The sequence below is a fragment of the Citrus clementina genome, unplaced genomic scaffold (assembly GCF_000493195.1).
Source record: "Citrus clementina cultivar Clemenules unplaced genomic scaffold, Citrus_clementina_v1.0 scaffold_3, whole genome shotgun sequence".
NCBI lineage: Eukaryota > Viridiplantae > Streptophyta > Magnoliopsida > Sapindales > Rutaceae > Citrus > Citrus x clementina.
In genome coordinates, this window is record NW_006262339.1 from 21072313 (window position 1) to 21088992 (window position 16680).

At 34.7% G+C, this 16680-nt stretch overlaps 4 protein-coding genes across 4 annotated transcripts; 1 reads left to right on the forward strand and 3 right to left on the reverse strand.

Annotated features, from left to right (window-relative positions):
* Positions 1–10: 10 nt before the first annotated feature.
* Positions 11–6954, reverse strand: LOC18048455 (2-oxoglutarate dehydrogenase, mitochondrial). The gene is made up of 9 exons (XM_006441600.2): positions 6579–6954; positions 2906–4473; positions 2478–2704; positions 2070–2402; positions 1476–1722; positions 1217–1345; positions 908–1123; positions 600–723; positions 11–483 (listed from the first exon to the last, which is right to left on the reverse strand). The coding sequence occupies exons 2-9, from the start codon at positions 4454–4456 to the stop codon at positions 236–238; spliced, it is 3075 nt and encodes a 1024-aa protein (XP_006441663.1). The 5' UTR covers positions 4457–4473; positions 6579–6954; the 3' UTR covers positions 11–235.
* Positions 6955–7662: 708 nt separating this feature from the next.
* Positions 7663–10193, reverse strand: LOC18048456. The gene is made up of 4 exons (XM_006441601.2): positions 10036–10193; positions 9876–9929; positions 9686–9737; positions 7663–8273 (listed from the first exon to the last, which is right to left on the reverse strand). Exons 1-4 carry the CDS (start codon positions 10146–10148, stop codon positions 8148–8150), a joined length of 345 nt encoding a protein of 114 aa, XP_006441664.1. The 5' UTR covers positions 10149–10193; the 3' UTR covers positions 7663–8147.
* A 796-nt stretch (positions 10194–10989) lies between these two features.
* Positions 10990–13294, forward strand: LOC18048457 (protein PARTING DANCERS). The gene is made up of 8 exons (XM_006441604.2): positions 10990–11126; positions 11648–11772; positions 11862–11950; positions 12024–12119; positions 12213–12307; positions 12384–12424; positions 12513–12596; positions 13083–13294. The coding sequence occupies exons 1-8, from the start codon at positions 11060–11062 to the stop codon at positions 13230–13232; spliced, it is 747 nt and encodes a 248-aa protein (XP_006441667.2). The 5' UTR covers positions 10990–11059; the 3' UTR covers positions 13233–13294.
* A 75-nt stretch (positions 13295–13369) lies between these two features.
* Positions 13370–16080, reverse strand: LOC18048458 (probable protein phosphatase 2C 2). The gene is made up of 5 exons (XM_006441605.2): positions 15436–16080; positions 15002–15175; positions 14371–14541; positions 13909–14088; positions 13370–13738 (listed from the first exon to the last, which is right to left on the reverse strand). Exons 1-5 carry the CDS (start codon positions 15961–15963, stop codon positions 13583–13585), a joined length of 1209 nt encoding a protein of 402 aa, XP_006441668.1. The 5' UTR covers positions 15964–16080; the 3' UTR covers positions 13370–13582.
* Between the last annotated feature and the right edge of the window lie 600 nt (positions 16081–16680).

The window sequence follows — 16680 nt, forward strand, 5'->3', positions numbered from 1 at the left end:
AAAAATTGAATTCCTTTACAATCTTGCCATCCATTCACAGGCTACCTCAATAGACAAAAATGTATTGCCAGTTTATTCACCTCGCAACAAAATATAGCTGGTAACAGCCTAACATTATTACAACAGCAGAGTAGAAAATTGATATGGAAATTCAGCTTGATTTGTGAACTGATCACCATGGTGCCGCAGAAAGGAAAAGAATTATCGAAACATCAAAACAAACAATAATAGGGTTTTAACAGATTTCAGCAGGGGCCTTGATTGGTTCCGGATGAATGGATTTCTGCACGAGCTCAGTTTGTTCTTTAACATGAGCCTGATAGAAGCCAGTAGCTGTGGCAGCAGACGGAGCGCGGCCAACGTATTTGATGTCCTCTATGGTTCCTCTGCCCACTGCTTTCATGGCAGTGGCAAGTCGGGGTGAAATGTAGGTGTACGCACCCATGTTCATTGGCTCTTCCTGGCACCAAACGATCTCGGCATCTAAAAGAATCAAAGTCAGAAGATAAGTCAGCCTCATAAGAAAAAAGGGTAAAGATAACAGCTTCATTATTATAAATACTGCACAATCACCCAGGCAATAAGTTCAGAAAACATACTTGGATATCGTTTAAGCTCACGCTGAACCAGGTCATATGGGAAAGGACAAAGCTGTTCCACCCTGCAAATTGCAACATCACTTGCACTGCGCTTCTTCCGCTCTTCATCAAGCTCGTAATAAACCTGCAAGCAAAGAAGGCATAGAATTTTGTCAATAGCAATCACTAGAAAAGCTTAATCTAGCCAACCTTGTACCATTTTTCCTTGATGGCTTCAGATTATTTAATTAGGATGCCTAAAAGGCAGCACTAAAATTATTGTGATGTTGCAACTGTGTCGTTAGAGCAGCACAAAGAGCATTACACACCTTTCCAGAACAAAGAACCAGACGTCTGATACCCTCCTCAAGATCAGAGTGCCCATTCTGATCCTTAATAAGCCGCTTAAATCTGGTCCCTTGTTTGTCAAAACCAGGGTGACCTTGGACATCATCAAACTCGGAAAGATTTGATTTGCAGTCCTTGTGACGCAACAGGTTTTTGGGTGACATCACGATGAGAGGCTTACGGAATCCCCTGTGTATCTACAAGGCATAACAGGAAAGCATAAGAAAATGAACTTATGAACAGTCATGAAATGGTGGAAATTGACTAATCATTAAACAAGTTCCACTCACCTGACGCCGCAAAACATGGAAATAATTAGCAGGAGTTGTAACATTCACAATCTGCCAGTTACATTCTTGAATTTGTTTCCGAAGAGTTGGATCCATCTCAGGTATAACAAATGGATTGTCATCACTCATCTACCACAATAAACAAATCTATTAGTTGGCAACAGAGCAAATCATTTCATCAACATTCCAATAGAAAAGATATGAAAACCACAGCCGAATAGCAAATAAACGACGATACAAATGCTCTAATGGGGAATACCTGAAGGAAACGCTCCAATCGTGCACTTGAATGTTCAGGGCCCTGACCATCATAACCATGTGGGAGCAGCACAACAAGTCCAGTTTGACGCAACCACTTGGACTCACCACTGCTGAGAAACTGGTCAAAAATTACTTGTGCTCCATTAGCGAAGTCCCCAAATTGAGCTTCCCACAATACTAATGAGTTTGGATTTTCCATAGAGTAACCCAGTTCAAATCCAAGAACACCAAACTCTGAGAGAGAGCTGTGCAGAAAACAAAAGGTTCATATGTAAGTAACAAAAATTAGCATGCAACACTTTGTTAAAAATTATCAGGGGTAAAGAAATGAAGATCACTTTTTAACCACCAACAAACAGAGAGAATATTTTCCAACAAAAATTACTCCACTCCATTATTAATCAGGAAAGCATAAGCACTGGCCTTATTGAAAAGGCAACACAGCGTCCACATATGGTTGAGACCAGTGAAGTTTTGCGGAACTTTGTTTTAAAATAGACATCACAACAGAGCATTTTCTAATGAAAATGAGAGAGAGAGAGAGCTAGCACACTAGACAAAAGAGAACACATGGAAAAGTGGTGTCAATTACCTATTGCTCACAGTGAACATCTCCTCATCTTGGTTCATCATAACATGGTCTAGTGGGCAATACTTCTCCCCAGTTTCTTGATCATGTAGCACAGAATGCCGGTGACTGAATGTTCCTCTCTCAACATCCTGGCCACTCAATCGCACATGGTTACCCTCTACCAGCAATGTAGCGAATGCGAGGGCCTCCCCAACTGCCCAATCAATGCCTTCCCCAGTTTCAATCATTTGTGCACGCTGCTCGTACACCTTCTTAACCCCCCGGTGAGGCTTAAAATTTTCTGGAAGGTTGGTTATGGCTTTGCCAACATTCTTCAAGATCTCTGGTTTTACTCTGTAAACATCAAAATAAATTAAAGATGCTGGAGACAGCACAGAAAATACATAACTAAAGAAACCATCAACATACCCAGTGTTTCTAATACGTGAAACCTGTTCAGGTGACTTGAACCCAGCCCAATAAGCTGACAGCCAATCCCTTCGTTTTGGAACATAATCTTTGCTGGCCATGAATTCCTCATTGAGGATTGTATTGACCTTCTCCTGTATCCTATTAATGTCTTCTTGAGTCACCTGAGCAGATTCTAATAGTTTCTTTTGGTAGATCTCAAAAGCTGATGGATGACTCCGGATGACCTGTTAGCATCCATTTAATCAGAAATATGAGATTGGCTGATTCATGTGACTAGACCCTAATAAGAAACTTGAAATACATGATACGAGGATCTATGAAACAACAAAGGAACAAAATAAAATAATAGATTGAAGTTGCAACACATGTTGCAAGATAGCTTCAAGTCTAACAATAATCCCATGGGTGATTATAGCAGGAATAACCTGGTACATTTTGGGCTGGGTGAAAGATGGCTCATCAATCTCATTGTGCCCAAATCTCCGGTAACAAACTAAATCAACCACCACATCAGAATGGAATTTCTGCCGCCATTCTGCTGCAAGCTCACATACATGAACAACCGCCTCGATGTCATCCCCGTTTACATGGAAAATGGGGGCATTCAAGGCTTTGGCAACGTCAGTACAGTACTGAGAGGATCTGCCTGCCCTTGGATCAGTGGTGAAGGCCACTTGGTTGTTCACAACAATGTGTATAGTGCCGCCAGTTGTGTAGTTTGGAAGTGCACTCAGATGTAGAGTTTCATAGACTACACCTTGACCAGCAAAGCTACCATCACCATGAATCAAAACACCCATATTCTTGGTCCTGTCCACATCATGGGAGTAATACTGCTTCGCTCTAGTTTTTCCAACAACAACTGGGTCTACAGCTTCCAAGTGACTTGGGTTGGCAACCAAAGATAAATGAATTCTCTTACCACCTCTAGTTGGTCGATCATATGAAGTTCCCAGGTGATACTTAACATCACCAGTACCAGTGTAGAGCCCATCTTCATCTACAGGCTTCGTACCACCACTAAACTCACTAAATATTTGACGAAGTGGTTTCCGAACAACATTACCTAGCACATTAAGTCGTCCTCTGTGGGGCATTCCAATAACTATGCTCTCGACCCCAAGATCAGCTGCCCTGTCAAACATCTCTTTCATGCCAGGGATTAAAGTTTCCCCACCTTCAAGCCCAAACCTCTTTGCTGTTGTCCACTTAGTTGCCAAGAAGTTCTCAAATTGTGTACTCCATATGAGCCTATCAAGAATAACCTCACGGCGTTGTCTATTGTATTGCATTGGTGTTGGGGTTTCAATCTTATCTCTCAACCAATTACATTGATCACGATCTGCAATATGCATGTACTCATACCCAATACTCCCACAATAAGCCTGCTCAAGCCGGGTCAATATGGATCTAAGGGTCTGCACAGGACGATTTTCAGACAAAAACCCAGCCATCCTCCACACACCTATAAAGAATTCTCTATCGAGATCAGCTTCCGTGAACCCATAAAGAGCAGGGTCCAAATCTTCAGGGATTTCTCTTTCTTCCAATCCCAATGGGTCCAACCTTGCTTTCATATGACCATTAACTTGGTAAGCTCTCACAAGCAACAACAAGCGCATACTCTCCTGAATAGTTTGCCCCGAAATTCCAGGAGAAGTAGCAGCCTGTCCGACAAAATTTCTAAAGAAATTATCCCATGACTCATCAACGCTATTTGGATCAGCTTCCCAAGCTCTCTGAAGCTCCTCTAAATAGACACTACTAGTCCCATCTAAGAAGCTATCAGTCAACTTTGATAAGGGTACAGGCCGAGGCACAGGAGCAGATTGCGCCTTTGATTTGAAGACAGTGCTATGAAAATGCCGGGTTTGCGACGGAACAATGTGTGTCCTTGTGGTATATGAACAACCCTGAGATAAAGTCCTCTTAATGGCTAGCTTTGCCACACTTGAACCAGCTCGAAACCACCCCATAGCTTTCAATCGTTAACCTGTAAAATGCACCAGCAATTAAAAGCCTTCAATTAACAAAACAAAAACCAAACTTCACTGTGAGGTTAAATTAAAGAATAATAATTAACATCAAACACAAAGATACTCAAATGTATAATGATTCTCATCAAATCTAATTATAAATGATATAAGCAAATCAGAATTCACAAGCATTAATGATTAACACAAAGAACAAACTTCAAGTTCAAGATCAATTCTTGATCTAAAATATTTGAAAATTTTGAAATAGAGATTTTCAAAGTGTTCAAATAAAGTTCAGAACAATATATTTTAACAAAAAATAAATAAATAAGCAATTGTGTACCTAAGTTGGAAATGAAGACAGAAAATTAAAAATAAACCTTAATTGTTTAGTGAAGGATGACAATGAATTCATTTCCATTTAGACCAGAAGTTACTGTCTTTATCTTATAGCAGTTGCCTTATTTTTTTATTTTTCTCATTTTCTAACACTTTCTAGAATCATTCTATTCCCACTTCTATTTTTTCAGTCAATTATTTTTTTTTAATTTCAAAGTGGACGTTGTTTGACTTTTTGATGGGATTTGACTAACACATAGCCCATTCCAAGCCTTTTTTTTTGGGGGGGGGGGGTCTCTTTCTATTATTTTAGTTTTACTTTGGTAGCTTGGTTATTCATCATAATATCTTACCATTTTCTTTTAAGACAACAGAGGGGGAAAAAATGTATGTAGTAGAAAATATAAATCGAGCGTCAAATTCTCTACATGAAATTTATTAGGATCGATTTTTAATTATTTTTAATCAATGTATTTTTAAATTAAAAAAAAAAATCTTTTTATGTAAATTACTGAAGCTCAAATCTGTATGCCTATTGGAAATTTATAAATATGAGAAACAACTCTTTTATTTTATCTATTAAATATGCACTAAATTTTTTTTATCTTTTACAAGGAATTGATCTATTTAACTTCAACATTTAAGGAGGTCAAAGACTCAAATTGTCTATTTAGGTATGCCCTGGCTTATCCCATGTAGGATTAGAAAGATTGACTTTCCTCAAAAGTTTGACTTTCCTCAGATGGAAACAAGCTATATAGTTTACAAACAGAAAGCCTTTAATTTTTTTCACCATTTAAGGGAGACATCTAGACCCCTTTTTTGGGGCTAGTGTACCAGTAAACTCCCAACATTTCAAAAATGCTCAAGCGGACATTCGAAAATGCATCTATATTTTTCCTTTACATAGAAAAATATCTGGACCCGGGCCTCTAAGCAAAATTGAAAATAATTGAAGAAGATTACCAACAAAAGAAGAGAGAAACTTGGATTGGGTTATTACTGGGCCCATCTCCCATAACACAATCAACAAAAGTCAAACACCACCCCCCCATAAAATTAATAAAAAATGAATTCACAGAGGACATAGAAAAAAAAAATTAATTCTAGAAGGTGAAATGAAAAATGAAGACAGATAAATTTAATAATATAATTTAAAGTCTAAGTGCATAGTGATACATTTCATTGTCATTCTCCACAAAACAGCTACAATTTCTTTCCAATTTTCTCTCTTTCGCCTCCAACTTTCTAGATACAGAATTTTTATTTTATTTTATTTTATTTTTTTGTCAAGAGATATCCTTTTAAACTGTATTTTTTTAACACTGAAAATCTCAATTTCATCAAATATTATAGTTCAAAACCAGACATCAGATCTTAAAGTTTGTTCTTCTTTTAGTCTGGATGATCTTGTAATCATTAATCGTGATTATAATCACTAGCAAATACTGATTACTTCAACCATTAATAATTTCCAGCAAGAAAACTTTTTTGTGATCAGGTTGCAATTTTCCTCATTGATCAGGACAAGAAATAGAGACATGAAAACCGCAGCAAATGAACTCCTAGATTCTTTTCAAGCTTTTTAAGATAAAAAATTAATAAATAATAGTCATAATGATTTTTTTAAAGATCTGAGGCTACTTTTTAATATAACTCATCTTCGATTAGAAATCACAAGCAAACTCCTTAATATTATAATTGATTTTCTTCAACACAATTTAAATAAAAAACTTAATAAAAACCAAATAATAATAATAAAAAAAACAATAGAATAAATTACCTTCTGTGCTATTCGATTTTCCCAGTGACCGGCGAGTTCCAACGGTTGGAGATGTCAGCCTGTGCTTCAGTCAGCTGGCGGCGGCCGGTGAAGAAGTTACCGCCAACGGCTGCGAGTGGCCGGTAACTCGGCAAACTGGTTACCTGTCGCGGCGTGCGTTGACTGCGGCGGTTTGAGAAAAAAATTATGAAATTAAAAAGCGTAGATCTAGGATTTATTAAAAGAGAAAATTGATTTTCATTTATAGTGGATTTGATTGAAGTGATGGCTATTTTGGTTCACGTCAAAGTGTTTCCTTTTGTGTTCTAGCGTCCTCTTTTACGCTGAAGCTTCCATACGAACCAAGGCAAATGTACCTCACTGGACCGTGACTCAATGAATGTAAGGAAAGAATATTTTATTTTATCATAATTACATTTGGATGGCTAGATTTTTAAGAAATCACAGATAAGGACACAGTTTGTAATTTTCTTCTGTTCGGATCCTCTCCGGCCTCCGGGCCTCCGCCAAGGGACTATGGAATCTATGTATGAGTAGATGGCTTACCATTGGTTCAACCAAGACCAAAAATTTAAAATTATACGTTTTAGATGAGATTTAGAAAAACACCTTAATGACAAAATACAAATTAAGGACTGGTATAAAATTATTGTGGCTTATAAAATAATGGTCAGACTATTTTAACTTAATTTTTTTATTTAAAATTTTAGCATAAACTTTGAATTATTAATTTTTAAGTAATCTCATGATAGAATTGAAAGTTAAAATAAGATTTAATGATAGTTATTTATCCACAATTGCACAGCTTGAAAATCAATTGTTTAAATTTTATGTCAGAATTTTAATTCAATAATTTAACTTAAAATAACCCATCCTCAAATAATATGCTTTTACTTCGCTAACAATTATAGAAATCAATTGCTCAAATAAGTAGCTATAAATTTGGTAAACTATGTTGTTAAGCGTGCGAATTTCAAAAGTAGCCTTTATAGTGGCAAATTTTATTAAAGTAATGTTACTCCTATATAACGATCATATTAGACATATTAACACATTACTTTTTTCTATTTTATTTTTGGTCGAGTAAAAATATATAAGATAACTCAATTCAGCGTAAGCATCATTCAGTGGACTCCAAAAGAGAGCAGTGAATTGAAACTACAGGAATCAAGTGGAAAGGAGAATGAAAACAAAATAATCAACGTGTTTGGCATAAGTTGCCTGTTAAGATGACACTTTCAACTATGATTATTCGGAAATACATAAAAAAGAAAGTAATGCTAGATTTAAAAAAATGATAATAATAGTAACAAATAACACTATAAGTCTATAACCAACATTATGTACTGATCCAACAACGTTGCTGCAAGGTACGTGTTCTGTTGTTTCAGGGCAAGAAAATGAATTTACCAGCCTGCATATGCCCAGAAATGATAGGTATAGATGAATAATATTGGTAAAAGTTTTAGAACATCAAGATATTTGTGGTTCTTTGTTTCCGATGTCTGGATGTGAAGAGCAATGGGTAGAATCCAATGGAGAATTTCCTTTTAGGGCAAACAAGTTCAATTATGGTTTCTGTATGATAGATGTGCATTTGTGAAGCTGGTCATTAAGACAAGCGTGCAATGACTGAGGACAGGAGAGGTCTGTCCTTTCATAAACTCTGGCAGCCAAGCTTGCTGCAACATTTATCTGTATAAAATGCGGGGAACACAAGTAAAATATAAAGTTAGCTTCCAAAAAGCTCAAACAGCAAATTACCGTTGAGGATTAATTAGAAATCATAAGATGTGTGGATATGCACTCAGTTCTTGCAGAAGATATTTGCCTTGAAATGAGAGTAAGATATGTAAATGAGGAAAAACAAAAAGAAAACAAATGTGTAAACCGTTAGCTACTTGGAAAATTGTTAAATGCCACATTGGCATGTTTCAAAAATGCAGTCATCATATCATATGAACAAAAAAGTAAACAAACTACAGATGCATTTATGCAAAGAGCTATATGACAAGAAGAGGCAAGAATAGAATTATATTTGTTAATAATGAATGCTGGTATTATTAACTTGAATACGTAGCAAGTGTATTAGGCTTATTACATCGAAATACGGACAGTGCATAGGCATTGGAAATTCAATTTGAAGCAGATTTTGGCAAAAACCAACCTTAAAAATATTAAAGCAATTTCTTCATTAAGGGACTACCTAGCAGATCAAAGAAAACTCAACAATAATGAAAAAATTCCAAGAAAAGTTTCAACTCTTTGCGATTTAATAGTCTGACCTCAGGTTAAACATCATGGCCAAATCCATGAATCAAGTCACAGTGTGCTTCTAAACTCTTGTACGTCAGTCTCAACAGAAAAATGTTTTATAGTTGACGTTATCGTAGTTGATATTTTCACTTTCCATCTTCTGAAAACACCATCAACTTTGTTCAGCTTGAGACTTAAAACCTAAACCCAGTAGCATACTCTACACTCCTAATTCTTGATAAAGATCAAAAAGTAGTCACCCAAAATTGAGAAAAAAGATATATTAAGTGAATCGGATCAGAAATTTAATTGGATTGACTTCACAAAATTCTCAGTAAACACCAGGTAAGTAATCTAGACAATCTCCCTCCAACAACTCTAAGAATCAAAGCAAGAGGTCTAGACAATTATCAAACTGCATGAAGTCACTGCATATAAAGCTTGTCTGAGAATATGATAGTTAACAAGAAAGAAATTAGTACATGATTTGAAGATACTTAACCAAGGCTTTTCTCGACAAGCTAATCTAGTACAGAAAAACTGTTAAACAATGGATGATTACAAAAGTCCCATTGCTGAAAAAGCACAATCACATAAACAAGCCCTGCCGTAATCAAATAATTTAAATAAACAAAACACAAATAAGGAAGCTAATTAAAAAACAGCTCAACCAGAACCAAAATAAAATTCTCTTGACGATTCTCTTTAACAACTCACTAATGGACAACACAGTGAAGTAAAGCTCCTCAGAAAAGAATCAGATGCATCAAAGTATTACAAATGTGATAATGTTCTAAAGAACAAAAATGTACACGTGTCATGTATATACAATTAAACAAAATTCAGCTTACCGACTCCGAAGCCGTCTTTAAGCAAGCTTTTGCTAGAGGCACTATGCAAAACCTTTTCAAAATACCCGAAAAAGCAAAATTGCAAATTAATTAACAACAAAACAAAATCAAATTCACTTATAAATCATAATTCTCACTAATATTTTGTCCCAATTCAAGAAAAAGGGAAAAAAGAAAAAAAAAAACTTACATTCCACGGCCGCCAGCTAGAGCTTCTTCAGATGGGTCCTTCCATTCATCGAATCTGCATAATAAATAAAATCCAAAGAAATTAAAATCATGTTACATTATTATTATTTTGTTATATCAAATTTACATTAGAAAGAAAAGGAAAAAAAATAAAAACTTACACCCAGCCGTAACGGCGGTCAAATAAGAGGCGTTTGGAGGATACTTTAGAGGGAGAAGAGAGTGCTGGTATGGACGTTTTGGAGCTGTTCGAGGTCGACTCTATGATCTCCATTGCGTTCGCCTTCCTGTTTCTGGCCGTGTCCAAAATTAAGAAATAAAGAACTAAAGAAGGATAAAGAGCTAACTGGGGCCCAATGTCAAATTTAGTGGACTTTATTACTTTACAGAAGTTTGGGCTTCACAAATGAAGTATTACTATAGGCACCTCACTATTAAACTGATTACACCCTTACCACTAAAGCAAGCACACGAGCACAACCTTTACCGAGGGCAATGGTATAAATAATTAGGGTTGTTTTTTATCTGACTCCAATAATATTAGAATGATATATTGATTCTTTTGTAATTTATTAATAATAAATTATTAATATATCTCTGATAAAGACTTAATAAGTATAATGTTACTTCTCTTGAATTGTAATGGAAAATAATTTGTAATTGATTTATATTAAAATAAAAAGTGTAACTATTTAATATCAATTGAATTTATTACAAGCTTTTTTAATTGTTGATAGATATAATGGAACCTAAAAGTTACATTAACGTTTAAAAATCAGAGCTCCAAATTATAAGTGTGAATGGTGTGCAAAAATGAATTTTTTTTTGTTTTTTATATACTAATTTATCTCAGCTATCATTTAGAATTAATAGTTATGTCATAATCTGAAATAATATGCTTTTTATATATTCTAACATGTATTTTTTATTTAAAAATTAACTTTTTAAATATTTTTTTCAATTGATCTCATATAATTCTATAGTAGATCTTCAAATTCAAATTATCATCAAAGTTCATTGTCTTATTGGAAAAGAGAATTGAATTCTGAAAGCAGGTTTTTTTTCGTAAATAAAATGAACTGAGGGTCAGAAGTTTTGCGGCTACGGCTATAAAACGTCAATTTCCCGCTTCTTTCTCAAAATCTCCCTCTCAAACAAACTTCAGTTTCTAAAAAGGCTTTGCAAATGGCGAATTGCAGATCAAGCTACAGCGATCCAACGGCTCAAAATCCATCAAATTTCGCAAGTTCTGGTAATATTTCCGCTGATTATCTCAAAATCTTAAATGTTTTCGCTCCATTTGATTGTTTGGTTGCCGAGAAAACAGATTACGAATTACACATTGATCCGTTTGGTTGCTGAGAAACCTCGAGATAAAAATAAACAAAAATAAAATAAAATTTTCTTGTCACAACAGTCAAAACCTAGAATGTATTAAATATTAATAGATCATTACTAGTACTCAAAGATCATTTGTTTGCTTAAAATCAGATGAAAATTAAGAATTCTAACTGTAAAATAATTTGCAGAAGCTGCTGCGTATAATTGTGCAATTTTGTTTGATGAGCTTAAGTTTTTGAAAAATATTATTTTGATTTATGCACTCCTCAAGTGATGGAAGTGAGTCAATAGTGTGCAAAAGCTTCTTGCAATTGTTCAATTTTGTTAATGAGCAAATTTTATTTGCTAAGTTTAAATTTCTGACAAATTTACTTTGATTTATGTACTCTTGAAATGTTGGAATCGAGTCAATATATTATTTGATGATTGAAGGTTGTGCTGGGGTTTGTATGATGAGCAGCAAGTGGAGAGATGAACAACATCCATCATTCATCAATTTCATCTCCTCGTTTCTCAGTGCAAATTCTTTTCGTCTTAATTTTGTTCTCGTTGCCCCAGTAATTACCTTCTTATTTCTCTTATTATTTATGTATTTGTTAATTTATATTTCGGTGACCGGCTCAATTCTTAGGGCTTTTTTCTGCAGGATTTTATTTTCAACTGTGGAGGCATGTCAATTTCATTTGTTTTTATAACAAATTGGGACTGCCACAATACTGCCGTGGTGTTCAGCAGGTATTCTATTAATTTTCCCATTCAAGCATATTTAAATGAACTTTTTTTGACTGAATCGATGGACTTGTTGTAGAATTAAGAAATTGAAGGAGCAGTTTGCTCATTTCTATGTGGTCCTTGCCCTTCCTACAAGGGAGCAAAATGATTCTTTTGTTCGCTCATACTTCAAGTGAGTGACTTGGAAATATTGTCCATGCTGATCTCTTTTGAATTTGGATTCTTTTTTTAAAGATATGGAATCCTTTTCTGGATGTTTTTGAAGATATGGAATGGAGCTTGGTAGGCCAACATTTGTGCCAGTTCAAGATAGGGAGATGGGGTTTGAGAAGATTATTAAAATAGCTCACTCTCGTGGGGGTAAGTTCTTATACTCTGAAGCTCACTTCAATCATTCTGTTCAAGTACTAAATTAAATATTACGTAAAATCTGCAGTCTGCAAGCGCCAGGATGCTATATCAAAATTGAAGGCTGAGGTTGGTGGAAACTTTTCCCTCGTTATATCATTTCATCTAATAACATTTGTTTTAGGAGATTAACATATCTTTTTTCTTGTATGTGAAGAGGAGGCGAGCAGTACAGACAATGGATGTTTTCCTCAGAGTGGTCACATCCATACCATTGATTGATAATCATGATGCAAATGCGGTAATTTACTACACCTTAATGCAAACTATTTTGTTTACTATGTACTCTTTGTTTCACAAAAGTCCTCTATTGCATTCATCATGCATTCCTCTGTTAGAAGTCTTGATATTCCAGCAAATTGAGCTTTCTATATTCTCTAATAAGTTTGGCTTATAAACTACCTGTATATTTGTTTGGTTTTGCGTTTTGAAGTTTAGAATTGTAATTTGTGTCTTTTCCTATTTATAGTCTGCTAGTATGCTGATTGTTTATGAATATTAAAAATATCGTGGATGACTACTCTTATCTGTCAAAATGTTGCGGAAATCTGATTACTTCTCATCGGGGAGTTTAATTTTGAATCCTAGATTTTTACAGTTGTGAGTTTCTAGCTGCCAGGTCTTCATACTGATAATATGATTCTTCCATTTATGATTTGATGATCATATAGGTTCGAAGATTAATTCTTTTTCAATAAGATAACTTCTTCTCATCCATCTCTTTCAGCTTAACCAAGCCATTGGTTCAATCGAAGCAATTGCCAAAGCATCCAAGACATACATTCTGGAGAACACAGACCTTTCAGCTGAGAAAGCCGAAATGATTGTTAGGTTCTTTCGAGATCCAAAGCTTTACCTCAGTCCGAAAATCAATTAGAGTAGAAATTATCTCAAATTAATCTTTTGGAAGTCTTCAATATGATTATACTAAATGGCTCTACCAATTACTGAAAAATAGTGAGCGAGCAAAACAAGGCTTAAAATTTAGGCATTGTACTAAACTCGATTTCTATTCACATTTCCACTGGAGGAAAATAAAACGAAAAGTAAGAAATACCCACCTGAAAATCAGATGACTTTTTTGATCTACTGCATTCTAGAATATCATACAAAACTGTTCTGTCATAACTAATCATTTGATGTGCATTTCTACTCATCATAAGGGAGATCGATGGGGACGAAAATGATGAATTTACTTCTTGTTTTCACTGTGCCAATCCTCTGCCATTAATGACTTTTTGGCACAAATTTGTCAAGGTTGATTACCATAACAGTGATATCATCCATGTTGCCTCTGCTAGAAGATATATCTATAAGCTTTTTGCATGATTCCATGGAACTCTTGTTTCTTGAAACCACATCAACTGCCTCCTGTGCGTTTACCTGATTATTTCACACAAAATTATCACCTTTTGCTGATCTAAAGCACACTACAAAGAACTTAAATGTAAACCAAAAAAGGCATAACTTTAACATCAATTTTATTATCTAAGAATTTTTTTTTCCTTGTATTTTTGGATGCCAGTTTTGTATAAACAAACAGATGAGTATACCTTATCCCACAATCCATCAGAAGCCATTATCAAGAATTCACAATCTGAGGTTAATGAAAGCCTTTTAGTTTCTGGTTCAGAAATAATCCATTCTTTCAAATGCAAGTCTCCAATGGCTCTAGAAACTGCCAGTGAACCTTGAACTCTCCAAGCTCCATTGCAAAAATGCACATATGCACCCTGCGATGTTAAGAACTTATTAATTAACAGCCACTATCGAAATGCTCATATCCTAGTGTTGATTCTCATTGTCATTTCTAATTTTTAGAGCTCAAATTAATTGGAGATATATATATTTTAATTTATTGTGATATTGAGTTGAACATTTACTTTTTTTTTTTTATGCTACATCACAGTATTAAAAAAAAATTAGCGATTATAAATTTTGTCATTTCATGTCACCCCAAATTTAACAATTCAAATTTAATTATGAACAAAAATATAAGGATAAGTTGAACTAACAGCATTCTCAATACGGCTACGTTCGTCTTCCCTGCTGAGACGATGATCTTTAGTGAGAGAATCAGCCACCCCTTTCCTGCTCAAAACTACTCTGCAATCGCCTGCATTTGCTACATGCAACTCGCTGTCTTTCAATAGCACACTTGCCGTACAAGCTCCACTGGTAACACCCTGTAAGTGAACTTCACATTTCATATAAATATATACACAACATAAACTTCATTGCGTATCAAAATTTTTTATTGCTTTCATTGAACTAATTAACATATTAGACTAATTTTGTGTTAGAATTCTCTGATCTTAAACTTAAATCTTGGTTTGCTTAATCTTAAAAAAATATGTTAATATATGTACATTATTATTCATGTGTCGTCACAGTATATTCCTTTATTATTACAATTTTTTTTAATTAATAAATTTCCAATAACACGTCTGTCCTTATCTTTAGGTATATGCCTTATGCTGATTGCTTATATCATAAGAGATCTATTATACAGAACCAACAGAGTTGACTGCGTTGAAGTAATATTCTAATAATAGACCGAGTCAAAAATAATTTATTTTTAGATCACGCAACGTGTTGAAACGTTCAAATGCTGTATGTTTTGTACAATTAATGTACACAACTTGCCTGGCTAAGAAACTCTTTATCAGTGACTTGGTAACCTACGCGCATCGCTCGTTCTAACTGTATACCCTCGTCGCCGACATTTCCAAGCTCTTTCACAATGTTTCTTCCTAAATTTCCGGCCACATATTCCGCCGCGGCACGGCCGCCGTGCCCGTCAATTACGGTGAAAAATGCCTGGTACAAGCATTAGAAATTTCATTTAAAAAAGAAAAAAAAAAGGTTCTCAAGCACGGATATTCTTAATTTAACTGACACATTTTTTATAAAATCTTTGTCCGAAATTTTAAAAATATTTGACGTCCGCAAGAAAGAAAGTCTATTATCAGTAATTGCCTATGCATGCAGAAGATATATTGAAATACAAGGATAAATAGAGAAAATTAAAGAAAGAAAATAATCATTGCAAATTAATAATTACATGATAATTAATTTACCTGCTTAGGATCTCCATGAATATCGAGCATGAATCCATAGCCATCTTCCATGACTTCTCTTCTTCCTCTCTTACAAGCCAAAAGAAAATCTCTTCCTTCAACCTCAAATTCTTTTCTCTCTAATTTTCTCTCATTTCCATACAATTCCAAACTTGCACAAAATTCAGGCACAACAAGCTTTGCAGGCCTTTTCCTCACCTTCATAGCCGCTCCCGTGGTATTAATATTCCCAACTTTTGTATTTTCTAAGGAATTTGATCCTTCATTCTTCACAACGTTAGGGTTTTTTTCATGCAAAATTAAACTTTTCTCTTCTTGGCTAACCATGGGAGGTGAAATTTCTTGCCTGGTTTCTTCTTGTCCGAAGAAAAACTCTCCCACCGATGAAAGAAGACGAGAAGAAGAATATATAGGGAAATTAATTATGGTTAGAGAAGCCATGGAAATGGCCTTTTTGAGACCACGGAGAAAGTAATGGAGGAGTGAAATGAGAGAAAAGCTCCATATGAACTGATGCAAATCTATCATGTTTTTGAGAACAGATTTTGTATGATTAGATTTTGACTAGTTGATGGTACGATTCAAATACAATAAAGATGCGTAGAAGCTTGAGAGAGAGAATTCAAAAGTTTAAGAAAAATATCGGTTCCTTAAAGAAGAAGAATATTTGGGCTAGATATATGAACGTGAAAGATGAAACCAAGTATTGGGTCAAAGAGGAAATACATGTAGAAAGCCTAGAAAGATTTTGACACTTTCAAAGCCAATGAAGTGGTCTTCTAATCAGATAAATACATTTTATTGAATTTTTACTAAGTAGATCCCCATTTTCTTATGATATTTCAAATTGATCCATAGTTTCCCTATTTGTATAAACCAGATGCTTAAATTAAATTTGTAGTCAAATGCTAATTTTACCATTAACATTTTATCACAAGTTACTTTGGTAGTTGGTGCTTTTTCTGCGTGCCGCCTCCACTGGTGAGAACTTCCACAATGCGATAAAAACTCCCCTTTTTTTCTCCTTTAAAAGAACTTATTAAGAATTAAGAAATTATTTATTCGAAAAATTTAAATTTAAAGTTTTTGAGAATAAATTAAGATCGTCAAGAATTTAATCTTTTTTATTTATTTATTTATTTTTGGTACATGTCCGACCTTACTCCATCTTATATTAAGCATATTCTCTTAGAGTTAAATTATTGTCCTCTTACTTCTACTACAAGGGACCAATTTATCTAGGTT

Coding starts and splice junctions, on each gene's coding strand:
- LOC18048457 (XM_006441604.2), top strand. CDS start 11,060: ATGGCGAATTGCAGATCAAGCTACAGCGATCCAACGGCTCAAAATCCA. Junction 11,773..11,861: donor ATTTTGTTCTCGTTGCCCCA/GTAATTACCTTC, acceptor TTTTTTCTGCAG/GATTTTATTTTCAACTGTGG. Junction 11,951..12,023: donor ACTGCCGTGGTGTTCAGCAG/GTATTCTATTAA, acceptor GACTTGTTGTAG/AATTAAGAAATTGAAGGAGC.
- LOC18048458 (XM_006441605.2), bottom strand. CDS start 15,963: ATGATAGATTTGCATCAGTTCATATGGAGCTTTTCTCTCATTTCACTC. Junction 15,176..15,435: donor TTCATGGAGATCCTAAGCAG/GTAAATTAATTA, acceptor TGCTTGTACCAG/GCATTTTTCACCGTAATTGA. Junction 13,739..13,908: donor CTGATGGATTGTGGGATAAG/GTATACTCATCT, acceptor TGAAATAATCAG/GTAAACGCACAGGAGGCAGT.
- LOC18048456 (XM_006441601.2), bottom strand. CDS start 10,148: ATGGAGATCATAGAGTCGACCTCGAACAGCTCCAAAACGTCCATACCA. Junction 9,738..9,875: donor CTAGCTGGCGGCCGTGGAAT/GTAAGTTTTTTT, acceptor TATTTTGAAAAG/GTTTTGCATAGTGCCTCTAG. Junction 8,274..9,685: donor TAAAGACGGCTTCGGAGTCG/GTAAGCTGAATT, acceptor CATTTTATACAG/ATAAATGTTGCAGCAAGCTT.
- LOC18048455 (XM_006441600.2), bottom strand. CDS start 4,456: ATGGGGTGGTTTCGAGCTGGTTCAAGTGTGGCAAAGCTAGCCATTAAG. Junction 1,723..2,069: donor ATGTTCACTGTGAGCAATAG/GTAATTGACACC, acceptor TTTTCTGCACAG/CTCTCTCTCAGAGTTTGGTG. Junction 1,346..1,475: donor GATTGGAGCGTTTCCTTCAG/GTATTCCCCATT, acceptor TTATTGTGGTAG/ATGAGTGATGACAATCCATT.